The 20,899-nt window shown below is 40.9% G+C and overlaps 1 protein-coding gene across 16 annotated transcripts in view; it reads right to left on the minus strand.

Annotated features, from left to right (window-relative positions):
• The window catches only part of ZNF521 (zinc finger protein 521), a 229,990-nt gene that overhangs the window by 129,495 nt on the left and 79,596 nt on the right, over positions 1-20,899 (minus strand). For 15 of the 16 annotated variants that reach the window (XM_059859585.1, XM_059859576.1, XM_059859567.1 and 12 more), the window contains one exon: positions 4,832-8,184. In XM_059859585.1, coding sequence (XP_059715568.1) covers positions 4,832-7,744 — 2,913 coding nt within the window. In that variant the 5' untranslated portion in view covers positions 7,745-8,184. Of the gene's footprint in view, positions 1-642; positions 1,062-4,831; positions 8,185-20,899 lie in introns of all 16 variants that reach the window. The other variant, XR_009488296.1, reaches the window with a different exon arrangement.

The raw sequence follows: 20,899 nt of genomic DNA on the forward strand, positions 1-20,899 counted from the left end.
TATTTTTAGTGAACTCATTTTGAAACTCCAGAAGCAGAAAATATGTTTGTCACAGATTAGTTCCACAAACTATTTCAAAGCCAAATCTTTGTGCCAGCAACAAACCTTCTTTACCTTTTTCTGTCCCTGGATCCAAAATACAGCATGAAAATCACTTGTTCTGGGCCTGGATTCACTGACAGGAAACCCAAGGCACTACTTATGTTTACATTACAAGTTTATGTGCTTATTCATAAAAATCCTGTAGTCAGAATGATCAGCTTGGATTGCTGATGAGGAGGATTATTTTAATTTCTTTATGTATTTCAATTAAATGCGTGAGTATAGATTTCAGTGCATTTTTTCAGTTAAAAGCACTGTGATTTATATTGCTAAAGTGCTATTGCTTGCCCTGCCAAAAGCATGCATCTGGGAACATTTCTGGGTTGCTTACAGTCTTTTCTCTCTTCTTTCCGCCTCTGACTGCCAGTGCATGCTGTTGAAATAAACCAGCTACTTCAAAAAGCAGTTCCTGTTTTCTGTCTTTGTGGGTCTGGCCGTGTTTTGAGAAGTGGGGGAAGAATAGTAAGAGAATAAAGGTAGATTCAGCGCCCATGAATAAATAAAGAGAAAAAAAATGTAATGATAAAAGAGTACACCTACCTGAGCTCCATTCTTTCTCCCAGGGTGATACCGTTTCTGGAGTCATCTTAAGTTGGAGAAGTTGAATTTCAAGGAGCCAACAGCTCTCCACAGCATCTGAATTTTGTGACCCCCATCTCTGCAAGCTCATTGTCAGACTGCACTTTCACGGCTCCTTCCAGAACAGTGCTGTGATGTGCCTGGTGTCCCCTGCTGTGACATGCCCATCCTGGCATACAGCTCTGCACAGCCACTACAGGACAGAAGAGCAGCCCCAGATTCTGCTCTCCAGCTGGTGTGACAGTTGCAAGCTCTCTCCTTTGTCCAGCATTTTTGATACTCTCTGAAATAGTGAGTTTCTGCAAATCTTTTTCCACACCTAAAAAAGCATCTTCACTCCTGAAGTAATTTGGCCGTGTGCTCACGCTGCTCCTTCTCTCCTCAAGACCAGAAAACCCAGAGAATTCTTGTATTATTAATGAAGGACTGTCTGCATTGCCACAGGTAATACAGTATTCACATGAGCTTCACATTCATGGAACAAAGTGATACAGAAGCAATTACGCTTCTACTCTGAAAGTTACCAAAAGGACCCCAAACTGAGCACAGTTGCACATGTGGATGCTCTACCATGATTCGGGTTTAGACATTAAACTGTGGGTGTAAGATGGAGTCCATTCCCTCCTCCCCGGCCAGCTAAGAAACAGACAATATAATTTATTGCACTGTTATGCTGGTGTGATTCAGCAAGTACAGAAGTCTTGCAGCCTAAGAAGTGAGGGCACACTTTCTGCTGAGTCAAGAGTTCTCTCATTAGGTGCCTGACACCGTAATAAGGAAGAAGAAGAAGAGAGTCAAGGCCACACAGATTTTCTTGAACAGATTTTCATCTTCCAAGTGCTTTACAAAAAGTGTATTGTAAGCAAGCATGGAAACACAATTTTCAGGAAATATTTATCTTATATTCTGAATAAGGAAAATGAAGCAGAGGTGTTCAAGCAGTTTTGGCCAACTCAGCAAAGCAAATGAGTGACAGAAAAAGGTCTAGTTCCTAATTCACCAGCATACCAGACCTTGTTCTCTGCTTTTAGACAGTAACTATCTCTAAGGTTATCACCCTAGCCCAAAAGTGTCCTTGCAGTGTGATTCAAGATTTTTACAAGAAATCTAAAACCAGCTGAATCCAGCACCTCATTAAATCTCAAAGATTAACTTGCATATCTACATATTTTAGAGCTCTTTCAAAAGCTACTGTTCATCTGTCTAAGTCTGTGTGAAAACTTAGAGGTACTAGATTCAGCAGTGTGATGGACTTCACGAGTTCTGACCTGCTCCTTGACTCGTTGCAACCAATGATGAGCACAAGTCATAATTTTCCATTCCAACCAAAAGGTAACTTTCAGTGGAGATGATTCAGGTCAACATTTTTCTCTCGGCAAGTGGGGTGAGCTCAGCAGGTTACAGCTCAGCTGAAGACATTATACTGTGGTAAGGTAATTGCACACTATCACGTCACTGAGAACAGACTAAAAAGGGAAATTTTCTAGTTCAACCATGAGAATACACAGCAAAGAATCTAGAAGTGACACCTCCAGTGTGATCTTTTATCCTAAAAAGGTATTTTCAAATACTCTTATCACTGAAATCTCTTACTGAGTAAAAAGGGGTATTCAGCAATATTAATGGTCTGACAACTCATCACATGTATGCAAGATACCTATTTTTCTTGCCTTTAAATATAGGTTGAAATCTCAAATCAAGTGACTCTCAATAGTGCAAGTGAAACTTTCACTCCTTGATATTATTAATACTGTTTGGTGAAAATTTCCCCAAAATTGCATGTTTAAGTAGTTGCCTTCAACATCCCCTTCAGTTCAAGAAACATCCTTCCAGTGGAGTATGATGGCCAGTGACTAATAATAAATTTTTAAAAATCCATTTTTTAAATTGTTTGTGTTATATTTTTATGTTTTAATTCCCTCAGTCTGGACATCCAATCTATAGTTTTAAACATCTGCACATTACCACTTTCCATTTTGATTCTCATTGCTACATAGCTTGCATCACTAGAATCTGAACCAGTAATATCTGCTAGAAAAATTAATTATCTTTCAGGATTTTACAAACATGCATTTATGGTTTCCAGAACTACTAATGCTCTATCAGGAATTTGATAGCTTTTTCTTCCCATGAGAAAAGAATCTGAAAGTCTACATTACTATGTGGACACCAGGACCATAGACACCGAAAATTCAATTTACATCCTCAGAATGGAGGTTGGGGGGGTAAACGGTGATTTAAAGGAGACAGATGCTATTCCAAAATGTGTAGTTTAAAAAGCTTTTTCATCTTAGATATACTTTTATATAAAAATCAAAAGGATTAAGAAGGGGAACCTGATGCCAATTAGCAGTATAACTAAGAACTCTGATTATACCTGATCCAAGTACAGGAAGATTCACTAATGATACTGAAGGTAACTGATTTTACATCACCACAAAGTACTCTCAAATCTCTTTTTGTCTAGTTTACAAGCAAGAGAAAGACAAATTGGTAGAATCTTAGCATGGTAACTGACTTAACACATGATTCTGATTGTGCTTGAGGTAGCAGGAATTGGCTTCCAACATGACTGGGAAGAGGGATTTCATGTAGTCACTTGATGCAAGTTGACAGAAACAGAAACTAGGATAACTCTGAACCTATCAAAAACATGCAGCTGGTTCCGACTCAGCAACAGTGAGATCATCAGTGGCCTAAAACACAGCTAATGAGAGCCACTCCTCTTCCCTCTTCTTTAAAAAGATGGTTTTCCTTAGACCTCAGGTTCTCAGTCTAACAGCCTTCCATAATTCCACACCACACCCCATCCTCAGGTGTCCCCTACCACCAATGAGCAAACTGGAGATGAAGTTATGAAAGCACACGGCCTTTTCCGGGGAGGTGCAGCCTGCCTGGTACTTCATCCTGAACTCTCAGCTCCAATTATCTCTTCATGGCACTCCAGGCTCTGTGCTACCTCAGTGTCCTTCTCCCAGCCTATCTTCGTCTATGTTCTCAGAAGCTCCATAAATACTTACCTCTTGGTCCACATATGCTGGTGCATCCTCACTTTTCCCTCTCTGCCTCCCTCCTGCCCTCCAGTTTGCACAACGCTGTGGATGACATGCTGAGAGATGTCTTTCCCAACAGATGGGCTCACAAACAGGGAGTGAGGAAGGTGATGGAAGAGCAGCAGCTCCCTAGCCACAGGATACCCATACACATTCACAGCAATGGGTGGCACCATGTTTATGTCATTATAGGCTAAAATTTTTCTCGAAACAAAAGCTGTTATTTCTTAAAATTTGCTTGTGCTGTGTTTTTAGACTTCCTGAATTATAAGATGCAAGATACCATGTTGAAAATAGATACATCTAAGTCATTCTAATAGTAACATTTCTGAAGACAAAACTGATTCCCTTCCCTCAGTACACGGCCCCCTTACCTCCCCACATACAGATGACATTTCTTGGTCACTGGTGACTGAGGAAGCAGATTACATATTTCAAGAGTTTGATATGTACTTTCTAAGTTATGCTGCATGATGGAATTTCAATCATTAGGCACTAGGTGTTTCAGTGACATCAAAGTGTTCTTCGTCAGGAATGGAAAGAAAAAAACAAAGAAATTGCATCCAAAGGACTGATTTCCCAATTTACCTTAGGCTAGCATTGCACTTCTACTTAATCAAAATATCCTAGAAGAGGGGGAAATGAAAGTCTACAACACAATTAACAAAAATACCCTCAGTTTGTTGCTCACAAATATTTTCTAAAAAATCAACCCCTTATGCCAGCATTTTGGCTCACTGTGTCTACTCCTCTTTCATTAATGCTCTCTGCCGTAAGCACAACTCCTAGCTGGGGATTCCAATGCGTATGGGAGCTAGGATAAGATTCCAGATCTCAGTTGTGCTGGCATGAAGATAGGTCTCCTCAGTGATACAGAAGACAATATCCTAGGGAGACTGGAATAAGTCCTATTCCACAAAATTCAATCCAAGATGTAAGGCATATCAAGCAGCAGGTAATTACTAGCTAATGGCTGTGGATGGAAATGTAACATGGATCAGCCTAAGCATTTCATGACAAGTGACAAGACAGCTTGAAAAAAGGGAGATTTTTTCCAAAAAGATGGAAGGTGTCAAGAGCAAAGAAAAAAGGGTTACCTCTTCAGTTTGGGAGGGGCTGATTCTAGGCATTGGAGATACTTGTGGTGTTTTCAGCTGTGTACTGTTGCTGTCTGGAACAAGCTCTCTGTGGATTGACTGAATATGGTTTTGGAGTTCAGTTTCTGATTCAAACTTTACATTGCAACTAGAACAGCGAGTCTTCAGTCCCCCTGCCTTGCTTTTGTTCTCAATGGAACTCAAGTTCTCATTTTGGCCCATGCCTTGTCTGTTACTGCTTGAAGGGATGTTGACACTCGGACTACCACTTTTACTGAGATTAACACAGCTAGCACACAGACCATACGGCAGACCGTTGATGTCAAGTTTCACTAAATCCTGTTTCGAACGGAATTCCTTCAGGCAAGACGCACACTTGTACAGTTTCTGGAGATGCTGTGCACGTCCCGTGGACTGCACAGCAGAACCATTTCCAGTTTTCTGCATATGGAACGTGCCATGGATTTTCAGTTCCAGCGTGGAGGTCACTGTCTGCATGCACACCACACAGCGGAACCCCGTCAAGGAGTTCCTCAGGTCAGGGTGCATTTGGCAATGCTCTAAAAATTCCTCCTCACTCTGGAGGGGCATCTTGCAAATCCTGCAGTTTCCAGTGTCCAGGCTCTTACTATGTGTGACCTTATGTTCAGTAAGAGTCAGAAGAGACGGAAACCGCTCGCCACAGATTGGGCACATATAGTGTTTCACTGGTCCCAAGTGTGTCTGCATGTGCTCTCGAAGCCCATTTTCAGAGAAGAATGTTCGAGAACACACATTACACTTGTAATTCCCTTTAATGAGCTCAGCCTTTTTCTTCACTATGGCACTTTCTCCAGGTCGAATGTTGTGGTCTCGCAGCTGGTGATTTTGCAGGAGAGTCTCCATGGTGTAAGCCGCACCACAAATGTCACAGCCATACATAGGCTCAGATGTGTCCACATCTTCTTCACTGCCATCGTGGCTGTTATGGGACTCCTGGCTATTTGTCAACAAGGTCTGGAGTTCCACTTCCTCTTTCTGAACTTGCTCAGATGCCCCATTCGTTCCACAGTTTGGAGTTTTCGTTTCAAAAACACAATGTTTTTCCCTCAAGTGCTTTTCCAGCAAGATGATAGCATGGAAAGCCTTGCTGCAGAACTTGCAGTTGTACTTCTTGCTGTGCGTAGTGATGTGACACTGCAGCTCCACCTCTGTACCAAAGGATTCACCGCAGAAGATGCACTTGTGTATTTTGCCTTGGTTCTCCAGGTGGTTGTGTTTCACATGAAGCTGTAGGTCAGTCTCGTTGCGGAAATCCCAGTTGCAAGATGTACATCTGTACACCTTCTTCTCATTGCTGTGCTTCACAGCCAAGTGCAGCTGAATGGAGACTTTGGAGTCAAAAACCTCTTGGCACAAGGTGCAGCGGAAGAACACGAATGTATGCATGTCTAGTAGGTGTTTCTGCAAGTCATCCACAGAAGTAAACTGCTTGTCACAGCTTTCACAGATGTAGTAGGTTGAGGTGATCATGAAATGAATGGTAACATGCTTCAGCAGTGACTCCTGATTTGGAAATTCCTTGTTGCACTGAGGGCAGGTCAGTTTTGGCAGGACAGTGTCAAGATGTGTTTTCAAATGAGTCTGAAAACCATCCAAGGAAGTGTACTTAGCACCACACTGATTACAAATATATTCCCCAGCAGGACGAGGAGGAGCACCTCCAACTGCCTGCATCATCTTTAAAGAGGTCTGCTCAATGGCTACAGGAGATAATGGACTCATGGCTCTGGACTTTTTCCCATTGTGGATGTAATTCAGCGCCAAAGGAATGTTCTTATGGTTCTCCTTGATATGCTTGTTCAGTTTAAGAACACTATTAAATATTGGAGAATTGGTACAGTAAGAACAAGAATACACTTCCACCACTGGATCTTTTGGGGTTCCGAGCACAGGAGAACCAAAACGGGAACTGCTAAGATCACAATGGACTTGTCTAATATGCTCTTCCAGGGAAGAATCTGTAAGAAATCCCATGTAGCAATGGGGACAAAAGAATGCATTACTGTCCTTAGCAGCAGGGTTGGCAAATCCATGAGAACATCGGATGTGTTCCTGAAGGGTGTTGAGGTCATTGAACACTTCAGAGCAGAAGTTGCACTGGTAGACCATGGCAGGCATGGTAGAAACAATCAGTGCTGGGTCTGGAGCTTCATGGACTTGCTTAAGATGCTCATTCAGATTGTAGAGAGATGGCAATACCTCCAAACAATACTGACAGATATGGGCTTGTTCGGGTTTATCTAAATGCATAGTTTTCAGGTGTATCTGCAAAACTGCAAGGCTGGAAAACAACTGTTTGTTGCAATAAATGCAGCTATAAGTAACTTTTGCCTGCTTACTTGAAGGACCAGTGATATCTGGCACTTGCTGAGCTGCCCGCTTCCTTCCGCGACCTTTTGGTATAGGAGGAGCCGTTTCCACCATGGTTGAGCTATCCACTGAGAGATTTGAATCTGGGGTGGTGCTAGAGACTGATGTGTACCCCACAGTTACCAAAGACGGGCTGTTGCTGTGGTTGCACGACTCTGGCTGCTGGTGACTGTCCATGTGACTGTACAGCTCCTCCACAGTGTGAAAGTTCTCAGAGCAAATGCTGCATGAATTCTTCTTCTCACCATTATGAGCCTGCTCCATGTGATTTACTAGGGACGTTTCCTCTACAAAGAGTTCATGACAGTAAACACACTGAAGAGCAGATCGGTCTTCATTAGGGGAACACTCAGGGTGACATTCTGCAATGTGCTTCTGAAGATCTTCAGGAAAATCAAAGCCTTCTTCGCACTGGCTGCATTTCTGAGTGTCTTTCATTTTCCAGTCCTCCATCCGGGAAGCGGACTGGGAGCCATCTTTGTTCCTCTCGTGGACCTGCATGTGTCCATGCAGTGAACTAGATGACAGGAACCCACGTCTACAAATGGCACACTTATATGGCTTGTTGGACGTATGAGTCTTTAAGTGAATTTTAAGATGATCGCTCCTTGAGAAGGCCGCATCACACTCACTGCAGTGATACTTCTTGTCCCCCGTATGAAGCTTTATGTGGCGGTCCCTGCTCCGTTTGTGTTTGAAGAGGCGGCTGCAATACGTGCATTTGAAAGGGAGCTTGTCACTGTGACTCTGCTCGTGGTGCTTTAAGTAGCTGAGGCGGCTGAACGACTTGTCACAGAACTGGCACGGATAGGGTAAACCTGGGCCTCCTTCCTCTTCTCCAAAATCACAGCCTTCTCCATGGCTCGGGGAAGTCTGATCCTTGCTAGAAGGCGATGATGCTGGCCATGAGCAAGAGGGGTCATCCTCAACATCCACTCCGTCTGAAATGAGAAAGAAACATGCCCACAAGCTTAATCCCAAGAGTAAAATGGAGCTAGAAAATGCAAAAGAATAACGCAGGACTGCTACTCCTAAATAGCTAAAGCACTAAACTCAGACTAGGACATTTCTTACACTGATATCGACAGTTTCAAGACCACATTTATTTTTATCGTACTGTAAAATATTAGAAGTTATTAAACAGTTCTGTGCCTATATTAACTTTTTATTGCTTTTTTATCATTGTTTCTCAGTTGCAGGATATGTATTATACATTGACAATTTTATTAAAATGCAGATTTTAATATATTTAATGTTTCTTTTGTATCCATTGTAAAATTATTTGCATATTATGTGAGCATCAGAAGAGTCAAAGGAAAAGAGAAAGTATTACAGGAATGCTTTAAAATGAACACAGTCAACCCACATGCCCAATATTTGCTGAAAAGATTTGCCCTGCTTTGCCACAGGTTTGTGGTATTTTTTTCCTTTGAAACTGATTCTGAACACAGGAATCTTTTAAAGGCTATTTCTGAGACAGACTTGGGTGTTATTCTAAACAAAAATAGGAAAAATTACAAGGGAGGAAAAGGCCAACAATATAAACAATGATGTTTTCTCTAATAAAGTGCAACCAGATTTCTCCAATAATGATACAATTCAGTTTCTAAAAGCTGGCAGCTGGATCATTAAATGTTCAAAACAATCTAACAAACCAACAACCAGGATCAAGGAAAATGGGAAAGTGTCACAAGGGTCAGCCACGAACAGCATTTTTTTTTTTAAGTTCAAGAGGTTGCCCACCATTTCTTCCTTTTTTGCAAAGGCCTCAGCCAGCTGAACTTCCTCAGTACAGCAGAACCTGTACTGTAAGGTGATCACAGACAAAGCAACTTGTAAAAAACTGGAAACAGGAAAAATGATAAACATTTATGGTAAAAGCTGAAAGATTTATGAGTTACCAGGAAAAGACAAAGCAGAAATGCTGGCCAGATAATAAACAGACTAGTTATCTATGGTATTACCTCATCTCTAAACAGGGAAAGTTGTAAATATTTTTTTCAAGAGATGTGCTGTACAGTTTTTGCACCTTTTGTTTTAAATGTAGGTGACTATACTTCAATGATCATACTCTTATTAACCTAAAACTTCTTAAAAAAAAAATAAAAGAATGTTTGAAAGATCACTCTACATCAAATAAATCTTGCATTCCTTTCCAGGGGCAATGCTTGAGGTTTTTTTTCCTTTTAAAAGTAAAACTGACTACAGTAACACTACTGAAAAAAGATACAATAAACCCTTGAAAAATATCTCTCTAAAGGTATTCTTGCAAAGTAGCAAGTTTCCTAACATCTTCAGCCTTCTCTCAAGAAATTTACTACAACATCACAAAAGTTAGAACTGACCTATATTATATAAACAAATTCGAAGCCTGCTTACTTTAAGGTAAAGAGATTTTACTAGATTATCAATCTCTTGCTTATCCACAGGAAACAGATGAGGATTCATTCCTTTCCTGCATCTAGAAACTGATGACAACGCCATCTCACTATCAATGCCAGATGGCAACCATCTAACTCTGAGAAAACAACCAAACACCATTGCTGGATGCCTGCCCATTGACACAATGCTTTTCAGGATAACTTGGAAACTGCATGGGTTTTTATCCTCTTGTTTACATCTTGGAGAAGAGGGTTTCACAAATTAAACACACCTTTTGCATACACACACACACACACACACGTGCTATACATGTGGAATTACCTACATTCAAATCTTCACTACTGGTATGTATTTAAATAACAAAATCAACTCCTGGACTGAGTGCCATGTTTTTGAACCAAAAACAATGCTGTTTGTTTATTAAAAAAGGAAACATAAAAATCCTCCCTTCCAGCAAAAGTAGCATCATATGCTAAAATGCTTCCCAATTTGCAAAATTCCTCATTGTCATACATACTAAATGAAACCAGTCAGGTGAGTTTTTAAGATGGTACATTAATGACTGCAATATTCACAGGAGACTTTTAATGTAAATCTGTGTACTGCCCTTTCAAATTGCTGGATTTGAATCTGAAACTGGACATGATCAAAACAGTGGAACAAGCATTTACAGAAAAATATGTTAACGTTTTCTCCAGTTCTAAATTTTATATTAAATGCATCTTTCCAGCTAGGTCTTTTAAATGGGAAAATCTTTTGTTCTTTAAAAATCCAATATATTTCTGACATACACCCACTGATGGCAGATAAACAGGAATTTATGTCAAGCAACCAAGTGAAGAAAAATAGTCTGTGACTGCCTAGGCAACATATTTCGTAACCAAATTTAGTATTAAAATGTATATCCTAAGGAGAAATGATATATTATTGTATAAATGTTTAGAGGAATATATAGTAAGTGTTATAAATAGTGTACCATCACTGACATAGCAGTAAATCTCTTCCTTTTTGTGGCCACTGCCTGCCCGGTTTTACCTATTACAACCATTCCCCCCGGCTCGTGGATCCCAGCAGGCTGTCGGGCTGGCAGCAGGGTCAGGATCAAGTGTGGAATGTGACCATGGCATAAGCAATGGCAGCCCCTTTCCCCCACTCAATTTTTCTTGTTTGCCTGGGATTCTCTTCAGCTTTTTTCCAAGGGTAAGGAAAGCTGAGGGGGAAGAATGTGACCATAGCACAGAGACAGTTCTTGCTTTCCAGCGGGCAAATGGAAATGTGTGCCACTTTGCCGTTGTGCTTTTTAATCAGAGCCCATACTAATTCTACAGAGCAATTCCCTTTGTGCAAAAGGGAGAAGAGCAAGCCACTTACAAGTCAGATTTGTGTCCTTTTAACTTGAGAAGTGAAAATCTTTCAATCTCTCAGAGCTACTGAAGAACCAGCAAGGCAGGGGGAATTCCCAAGGCGGAGGACAACAGGATTTTCCTGAGTACAAGCCTAAAAATGTCACCAACATGCTTTCCCGACTTCCCCCACCCCCTGGCACGGCAGATCAGAGGACAGCCGGTGTGGAAGGGGTACTGGTGGCTGGCCACATGCTCTGGAAGGAGGGACCCTGGGCTGTCCTTGCACAAAGGGCTCCAAAGGCCAAGCCCATCAGCTTTCAGTGACCCACAGAAAGGCTTTTGAAACTGTCCTTCTGCAACAAGGAAAATGTTTCACTGCAGTGACTTTTGCTGCTCTACACTGAGGCTGCTCCACGTGCACAGACACAAGGTGAACAAGCCTTGACCCTCAAAACTGTGATGGAGGACCTGAACTTAAGGTCTCCACAGAGAGCTGGACTCCACTCCAGCTTTCCCAGCAGATCTCACTACAGAGCCAGCTCTGCTCTGGGGGTAAAGTTTGACCTGCTGTCAGGGTAAAGGGCTTCAAACCCCTTTTCACCCATCACTCTCATAGAAAATGCAGCTTGCTGCTACTCTGCACATAGCTGCCTGTATATAAATCTGCAGACACCTACACGCTGAGCTATATGTCAACATTACAAATCTCATCTTTAATGTTATAACAAGCTGTTTTAAAATACTCTGGACCAAGTTCAGATGCACACATACAAGTTCCCAGGAGTGGTACACATCTATCTGAGGGCAGAATGGGGCTCCAGGTACTTGACAGAGTGTTTATGGAGTTTTAAAATATATTTTCTGTATCGACATTTTTTTTTCCTTCAGCACTCACTAAGTGCTACTTACTGTAAATGCCTTTTTTGTGTTATGGCAAGTATTCTGAGTTTCAGTGTGATGCACTTAACATGTCCATGTAAATTTTTAATTTTTGGAACCAGTCACTTCACACTCACTGACTCTAAGAAAGCTTTAGCACTCACAACCAAAAAACTTCTCTGAAAATCAGCTACAAGGCCTAAAAGTCTATTTAAAGATGCAAATGTGTGTGAATAGTTAGTGCAGATGTTTTTCTACACCAACTGTACTTGCTGAGTTTCACCATTTCCATAAAGCACATTAAAACAAGTGTGTGAACACTCTGAGATGAAAGTACCAAGCACTCCTGAGACTTCCAGTGGAAAGTAGAGCTGCCTGACTTTTCTCCAAGCAGACAGGAATGCCCATGATTCAGCAGCCTGAGTAAATAAAAGAGGTCCTTATTTCCTAATTCTGCTGGCTGGCCACACTGCAGCAGTCTCTGTGCTGCTGCCAAAGGGGATGCAAAACTGGAACTACACCCAGCAGCTGAAGGACTGTCTTTGTTAGCCAGCCAGGCCTTCCTGACCATCTTCTGGCAACAAAACTATCGTATCCTGCAAGGAAGACCTCCATCTCAGGCTTGATAATTCTCTAGTCTGTCTAATAGGACAAACCAACAAATTTTGCCTTGTCTGTGTTGGAGGAGGACAGCTGGAAATTCAGTTAGCAGCAGAGTAACACCTGTTCAGTAGTATTGATGGGGAAAGTGCTCACCAACAGAAAAATGAAGCAATACCAGAAGGAGTTATGCCATGGAAGGGGGGGAGGAAGGGGGAAGCACAAGAGCACAAAAGCACCTCTGTGGAGTTAGCAGCCAGCCACTCATGTGCCAACCCCAGCAGACACAAGGTCTTAAAATGATCCTATCCCTAGTGCTGCTGACTGAATTAACAGGACTGCTTCAGAAAGATGTTACTTAGTCACCAGGAAGGTCTATGACATACACATGCTTTTGCTGGAGTAGACTTCAGGGCACTTGCTATATCATGGCTTATTTTTCTGCATGATTTAAACTTGTTTTTGCTGCCACTAGACAAATGGCCACATTCCTAAAGCAAATGTCAGCTAACCTTTATGTGCCATAATACATAGGGGCCTCTGATAGAACAGAGTTTACACATATGAACAAATTAATATTTTCAATATCCTGTAAGCAGCAGTTTTCCATTTTCCCCATTTTGCTGCTCAAGTAACGGGCACAGACAAGCTGGAATGCTTTGCCTCAGGTTACAAATGTAATCTGTGAGAAGGAGGAAACAGAACCTGCATCTCCCCAGTCTGAGCCATTCCTGCAAGAATAATTCTTTCTCCCCCGAAACACAGAGCTGGCAAAATGCTTAAACTGCTGGATTCGACCAAAGAGAAAGCCCAGCAGTTGAGATGGACAGACACCCCCCAACCCTGGGTCCTGCTGATATGGTCTCACTACCTTTCTGCCATAACAATAATGACAGACTGGTGACACAACCATCCCCCAGGAACCCATCCAAAGAACTAAATAGCAAGGTTTCTCTAACAGGTAAAAAATAATGAGTTACACAGGATGATAATAGATAATATAAGCAAAAAAATCAACTACACCAGGCAGCAGCACATAAATCTGTGTATTCCATACTGCCACAGGCACATGGGTTGTGAATGCACAGTATGCATTTATGCATTGGGTTGTTATGTAGCTATTATTTGTTGTCCTACCTACCAGTTCATATGCCAGTGTAGAGACTTAGATGTGCTTATACACAGGTATTGAAAAGGATGAAAAACTCATACAAATGTACAGCATTGCTAATTTACCAGACAGCATGCCACAAGGTAGAACATGATTTGTAAGAAAGGAAGGACTAAATAGCAGGTAGGTAGGTCAGTTAACTGGATGCATGATAAGGCTCCACAGTTTTAAATCCTTGCATTTTTGTGTAGGTAATTGAGTGGAGTGGTTATTATATATCATATAGTTTAGTTGTAATGGCCATTTCAGGTTTTAGTGCTGGCCACATTTTATATTATTACCACCACTAATTGTCTGCAGGGCTACCCTGAAAACGAGTTAAGGAATCTTAGGGGAATATGCAGGTGTGAATAAATAGCAAATGAAGAGGTTGGATATTGCTGAAATAAAACAATATTGTGCTGTGTGCTGAACAGATCTAAATAACTAGAAGATCAAAGGACAGTGTTTAAGGATTAACATGGCTTCAGCGATGGCCTAACATACATGTCTCTTAAAGGAGATATAGTTTTGAAGTTTTTAATAGAAGTAGAAGGCAGGACTAGTCTTTAATTCATTTTAAATAAAATATACATTATTACATAACATTCTCTGTTTACTTTCAATAGAAATGTACACAGTTTTAGAAAAGCTGAAACTTTAATATAATCATCACATTTTTTCACATCAGTGACCCCACATTAAACTCACTCATTTGTCTCATAACTTATTAAATAGCTTGAAAACTAATACTCTGTAATGGGCATTCAAAAGAGAAATGTGAACTTTAAAAATTATTTATAATTTACAGATGTTTTTTAAAATCTATCAATATTTCAAAACTGCTTTGGGAGCACCAATTAAATGAGTTAACAGTTAGATTACTGGGGGAGAAACATACAGGGTTTCTGACCAAAAGAACTGAGACAGCTGGTAGGGAGGTTTCCCATTTTAAATTTCATAACCAGAGGAAAGGCAGCTCCTAGAAACAACAAATAAGTCACTTTAATACCTCACAGGAAAAACCTGCTTGCTTTTATAAAATGCCTTTAATGCCTACCTAAGTAGTTAACATTCCTGTATTGCTCTCCTAAGGTAACCTAAGGCTCCAGCTCCATTATGTCTTCTTCAGAAGACATATTACCATTACATATGTAAAGAGGAGCATAAATGTTTTCCTTGATTGTTGCTTAAAGTTCATTTGAACAGACGGAGCCCAATGAATTCCATCTTCTGCAGCCAAATTAAAGAAAATGTAAGCAGTTCATATTCTGCTCCACCTTTCAAATCATACACAAAACTCAATTTGCAGCTAGAAGAAAGCAGAGCTACCCTTCTGCTTGGTTGAGGAAGCTGGCATTTTGTGCCTCTATAGGCAAAGAGAAAGCATAAGTAATTTTCCACACTCCTGTACATATAACTAATGACAGTCACCATCCTCACAGCTTATTATACTGCTTTACATAATTGGGAATCTCATGTCACACAATTAATTTACAGGGGTTGTTTAGTTGTGACTGTACAAGCACTAAGCGATTCAAATTAGCTCATTTGTCCACTGCTTAAATGTGACAAACACATTTACACTGTATTTCTTCCCCTGTTAAGTTGCTGTTTCTTTTAGTCTTTGTTTTTGTTTGTTTGTACAGTATGAGTCAGAGACCACCAGGCTTGTTCCATCTGAAGTTAGGGTTAGGAAAAAAAACACCCTGAGAATAATTGCATTTAAAACCAAGATAATGGCAGAGCCAAAGCCCATTCAGATACTCCAGCAAACTTGCACATAATAATGATCTCCTAAGAACCTGTATATTAACAACCTCCTGTACTAAAAGTAGTGATTCAGTCAATCAGGTTTTTGCTAGAGAATAATTATTATAATTTGTTGTTCCAATAACAGTATTTGTACTGCTTATTAAGAACAGCAAATGACTAGGGGATAACAGTTCAGGGTTCTTCACTGGACCCCAGTATTTCCCTCTGCCTTCTGTTTTCACTGGGTTGTGCTCTCCCCCAGGCAACAACAGGAATAGGACCAAAAGCCCTTTCCCTCCAATCTTCCCCCATGCTGCAGCTCCTTTTGAAAGCCTCAGAGACAGCAGTCCCTGTAATGCAGTCCCAGTCAAACTTTCAAGATATATAAGCATTAAAATGAGCTGACAGTTTCTTTCTTTCCCGGGTCACAACATAAGGAGTGTGCCTTAAGACAGAGAAATGTTATTATTTCTCTTTCCTTCCAAAAATCAAATGGTCCAGAAGATCAGGCCCTAAGAGCTGAAGGAGACCCCGCTTCACAGCTGCCCTTTAAGTCCCCATTCCCACACAGCTGCAGGACCCTGCAGGGAGAAGGGCAGGCTGTCAAAAAGTCCCTAGCTGGAGGCTCAGACAAAAGACGAGCCTCCGGGCGGGATTTGCAAGCATAATCCCCTGAGATGACAAACATCACCTTGGGTCCTGATTGGAGTATCTCCCTTCTTTCAGTAAATCTAGAGTTTAACCATGAAGGTCCCCCATTTTTTGTTACTTATGCCTGTCTGTCCCACTTGTGCCTGCATTTCAACCACCCCAATTCTTTGCCTCATTGCCTTTAGATCAGAACAGCAACAGCAAGACAGTTAGGAAGGGCCTAAACTAGGACAGAAAAGAAGGAAGGCAATGTGTGGAGAAGCAAAAGAAAAAAATACAGGGTATAGAAATACAGCGAAAGAAGGGAGTCAATAATTGCATCTGAAAGAAACCCAGGCAAAGATATATAAAAATATTTTCAAGGAAATGGAAAGTAAAAGGAAATTAAGATCAAGCAAAAGCAGTGTAGGCTGTTAACGCTTTCAAAAACACATCAGTGTTATTTTACAGTGTGCTAGAATTAAATACAGTAAATAAACACAGAACTGCTTATTTCTTAGAATGACAGAAATGTGGTGGAGGTCTTATTTACACAGGTGAAAACTCCTGGACCTAGATCTGCAAAGGGACCTAGGTGTCTCCAGGAGCCCAAGAAGCAAAGAAGGCAGGATTCATGGGGCCCTGGGGGGGAACCAGGAAAAGGTCTGCAGCCTCGCAGCTTGGGCACTCAGCTGGGAAAGGGGAGTACTGGGCTCTTTATACATTAAAGAGGCACTGGATAAAACAAAAATAAACTTAAGCATGAGTTCCAGACTGCAAGAACCTTTGGACTGAATGAGCATGCTGCTCCACAGGGTAACAAGTTCTTCCTCAAATGTGCTCGTACCAGTTCTGTGAATAGGATACTCTTTCCTTCAGCCCAGCTTCCAGGAGAAGGGACCTTGGGACAACTTAAGACCCTCTGCTCAGAGGCAGGAAACATGGCTTTCAATCCCCTGAGGATCAGAATCCTCAGAGAACTGAATCAAAGCCTCCTGCCATGTAATACTTTACCTACTTAGCCCCTAGGCAGGGAAGACAGGAACACAGCATTTTCTGCTGAAAGTGCCCAACACTTGGACTGGGCTTAGTAAGACACTCTCCATGCAGCAGGCTGATCAAAGGCAGCAGGTACCCAGATGCTCACACTAGGATGGTTTGCACAAACTACCAAACCACAGCAACCTGAGAAATTTTCATAAAAAGAAGAGGTGCCTACCAAGGTGGGGTAAACCCAGGAAGGTAAGTTTTGGATAATCAATTCTATTTACCTTCTTATAGTCCATCTATATCCCATTTTAGGCTCTCTTGTTTTAGATCTGACTGTTAGTGCAGATGTGCTGCACAGCTGTTAAAAAAGATGTCCTGGGGCAAAGGTAACCTTGCTTATTTCAACAGGATGGCAGACAAATGCTTACACCAACTCTAGTGCAGCATAGCCACACTGAGGGCAACGTGTTTTGGGAACCCTTTCCTTGCAGTCAAAATGCTGCATAAGACAGTCCTTTCTTCCTGACTCTCATTTTCCCCAGGTTTGCTTGAATGGGAACAAATGTGGATGTCTATGTCATTGGACAGGCACAGGTTGGCAGGTGTGCATGGCTTCCATTAATATCCAGGTGGTCTAGCCTGTAAGGGAAACCTAACAAATTTCCCAGTCCACAGTGCTCAGAAGACCAAATTGTGTTATGAAGATGCCACGTGTAAACTGTCACACCTACTGTCTGCTTATCTTGTAGAATATCAGTCCCTCTATGTGGAATTTTGCTTGGTAAAAGCTGCATTTAAGTATGTATATGCTTCACTCAGTCCTTTCATGTTAATACAGGTTTATTTGAGTGATTAAATTGTAAAAATGGGGTGTAATTCTTTGTAAAAGGCAGAATTTTCCTTCTCTTCTGTATAATTTCCATTCACCAAAGCCTGGTGAAATGCACAATTAAGTGTCTGAAATAAAGGCCTCTCCAAAAATAAAGAGATCTCCACTTTGTTAAAGCCCATATCTTAAACAACCCTTCGTAGCTTCCTCAGTGTAGAATGGAAGCCTGGTGTGAAACACAGTAAATTAAGCCTTTTGCTGTCAGGGCTGGAAATAAGGGCAGAGCAGAATAGCAGCTGGATTTGAAATTATTCTTTTTTTTTTTTTATTGGCTTCATTTACATCCTGTCTAAGGTCTTCTGAGCAGCTCAAGGTGTCTTATCTCTGGCTACCAGGGGGTATTTTGCAGTCAAAGCAGTTAACGTACTTTCTCTCTCTCTCTCTCTCTCTTTTTTAAGGCCATCTTATCAGACAGATCTCTTCAGGCTGAAGAGAACCTATACTTATCAGTCTGCACACTCTATTGACAGCTCAGTGCTTCGAGGGACAAATGAGAGCTTAGGGTAGAGAAAGATCAGTTAACCTGTTCCACTCTCAGTTTAGACTAATCTTTGGTTTGTCTAACTCCAGGAAACACTGTACATCTTTTCTGTGTTTACTTGGACAACAGAGGCACACAATCACATCATCGCTTGCTAAAGCGGGAGCACAGGTACAGCCACGGCACTAATCCCCAGGGCAGTCTGCCTGTTGGCTTGGAAATGTGAGCAGCGCTCTGCTGACCTCCTGCAACTCCTTCTCCAGGTGACCTCGGGGGCAGCAGGCTGTTATGGGAGCATCTGAGAGTTGCTAGGATTGCCCAGTGAAGCAAAAACTGAGGGCTGCACAGACTCACCATTTGTGAGCCTTCCCCATGAGCAAGGGGAAGTGTGCACTCTTCAGGAAAGGAAACTAATCCCACATATAGTCAAAATGTAAGCAATGAGGATGAAAGTAAACCTGAAGAGAATCCTGCAAACCTGCTCTTAGATCAGAAGATAAGGTGAAGAGCAATTTATTTAGACAACTCCTTCTTATCCTGCTAGGGAAAATTTTACAGCATGATGTGATTGGTAACTAAGAGCAGTCAGCCCTACTAACTGGTGTCTCTTAAAAATATACAAGCCAGCTTTCTCCCTTACAAAAAAAAAAAAAAAAAAGTAACATTCCTCTTGTTCTTCTTTTCACAGTTCACAAGAAATGAGCCAGATCTTAAAATCTGCAGCTGCTGCTACTGAAAAGTCATTCACCATAATTTCAGGTGAAAAAAAAATCTTATTATAGATTGAGCCTTGTGCTGGTCCTGCTTCCTACATTTTATGTTTATTTTTTCTTCCCCTTTTGTGTCCAAACATTTCATGAGCATTTTTTATTAGTGATAACCCTAGACTTTCCCTGCAGAGAAGGTTCACTATTAATTGTCCATTATCTTGGTGAGTCAGCACAAAGGAGAGGGGAAGAAATTCCCATCCAAATGGTTTCACCTCCCTCTCTTGAGAGTGATGCCCTTGTCAGGGCATTAAAGACATGAAAACCTGCCACTTATCAGAATTGTGTTTGAATCGAACTACTGTCCTTGAAAACAGTAGACAACAGATACCATCAAAATAAGCCACATTGGCAGATCCTGTTGCACTGTGACTTAGGCAACCTTTATCCAGCTTACATATGCACTTGCAACTGCATATGATCAGTATTGTTACAGCCATAGTTTCAAGAAGGGCATGTTCTTTTCCATTTTATAAAACAATAAGCATATTAAAAATAGGAACTGCCATAATGAAGAAAAGTTGGCAAGCATCTATGTTAAGTCTCTAGATACCATATTAAAATGTGGGGAAGTAGTACGTCCAGATTTTTTGGGAGTAGAAGGAAGAAGACACAGATGACATTTTTTGTGAAACAGTCTGGAAGACTTCAACAGTTTAAATAAGCCTGAGGACACATTTGAATGTAAACTCATTGCTGAACCAAATCGTAAATTTTTAAGTTATATGACCAGTTCTTAACAAAGCATAATTCAAACCTATTGAAATGCTGAATTTACTTGCTAGAATGAAACATTTAAAATAGGTCTTTAGTATGTCTATTAACCTGATCAGAAATGGGGGGAAAAGAAAAAAACAGCAGTCAGTGATTGTCCATGATTTTCACAATTCAAATTCACCAAGAGAAAGGAAAAAAAAAATCAAAAAAGTTACGTTTTGCTTTAACAAGTAAACAAGTGTACAAATTAATTCAGAGAGCTGTAATTTTGAAAATTTTCTATGTTTAATGTGCACTGCAGTTAAACTACTTTTTCTGTACAAATTAATTTACTGCATCAGTGATCGATGTTTATGTTTAGGCAATTTTATTTCTCAGTATGGTAAAATTAGACCTAATAGTTGCAACCTGTTATGTCCAATCTGTCACTGAAATTCAAATTGCCCTTTTTCCTATTATTCAAGGAGTAATTTGGAGGAATTAAAGCCATCTAAAACCAGAAGACAAACAATTCTCTGTAAGGACTCAATAGCCTGTGTCATCAACCTGCTCTGGAAAGCAGTGGCCTTTCCTCAACAGAACCACTGCTTCCATTTCCTCTGGTTCAGAGCATTTGCAGCCCAAAGTGCCACAGAAGACACAAGTGTCTGAAGACAGCAGAGGATTGTGTGACTCCTTGAAGGAAATGTAAGGAAAATACACGTTTTGAAGCACTAGAAATAGCATTAACAGCCAAGATCCTTCTCCCCATTTTATAATTGTTGATGTTCAGACATTTTTAATCAGTCATCCATCTACAGAAAATAGATTTTTTCTTCATCTGGGACAAGTTAGTTATTGCCATCTTGTTCTTGTCAGTAAAGCACTCAGCTCCCACCAACAACCATTATTTATTACTTCCAGTACTGAAATATATGTGTCAAACTTTGTTTACTATCCTTTGCCTTATTTTTCCTTGCTTCAACTGAGATGGCTGTGCTATATACACCAGATTATTCTCTTGAATCCCCTGAGGCTTCTTGAAAAGACTTTTACACATCTCCCAGTGTATCTTACATGTTTTGATCACA

Source organism: Haemorhous mexicanus, chromosome 1, assembly GCF_027477595.1.
Source record: "Haemorhous mexicanus isolate bHaeMex1 chromosome 1, bHaeMex1.pri, whole genome shotgun sequence".
NCBI classification, from domain to species: Eukaryota; Metazoa; Chordata; class Aves; order Passeriformes; family Fringillidae; genus Haemorhous; species Haemorhous mexicanus.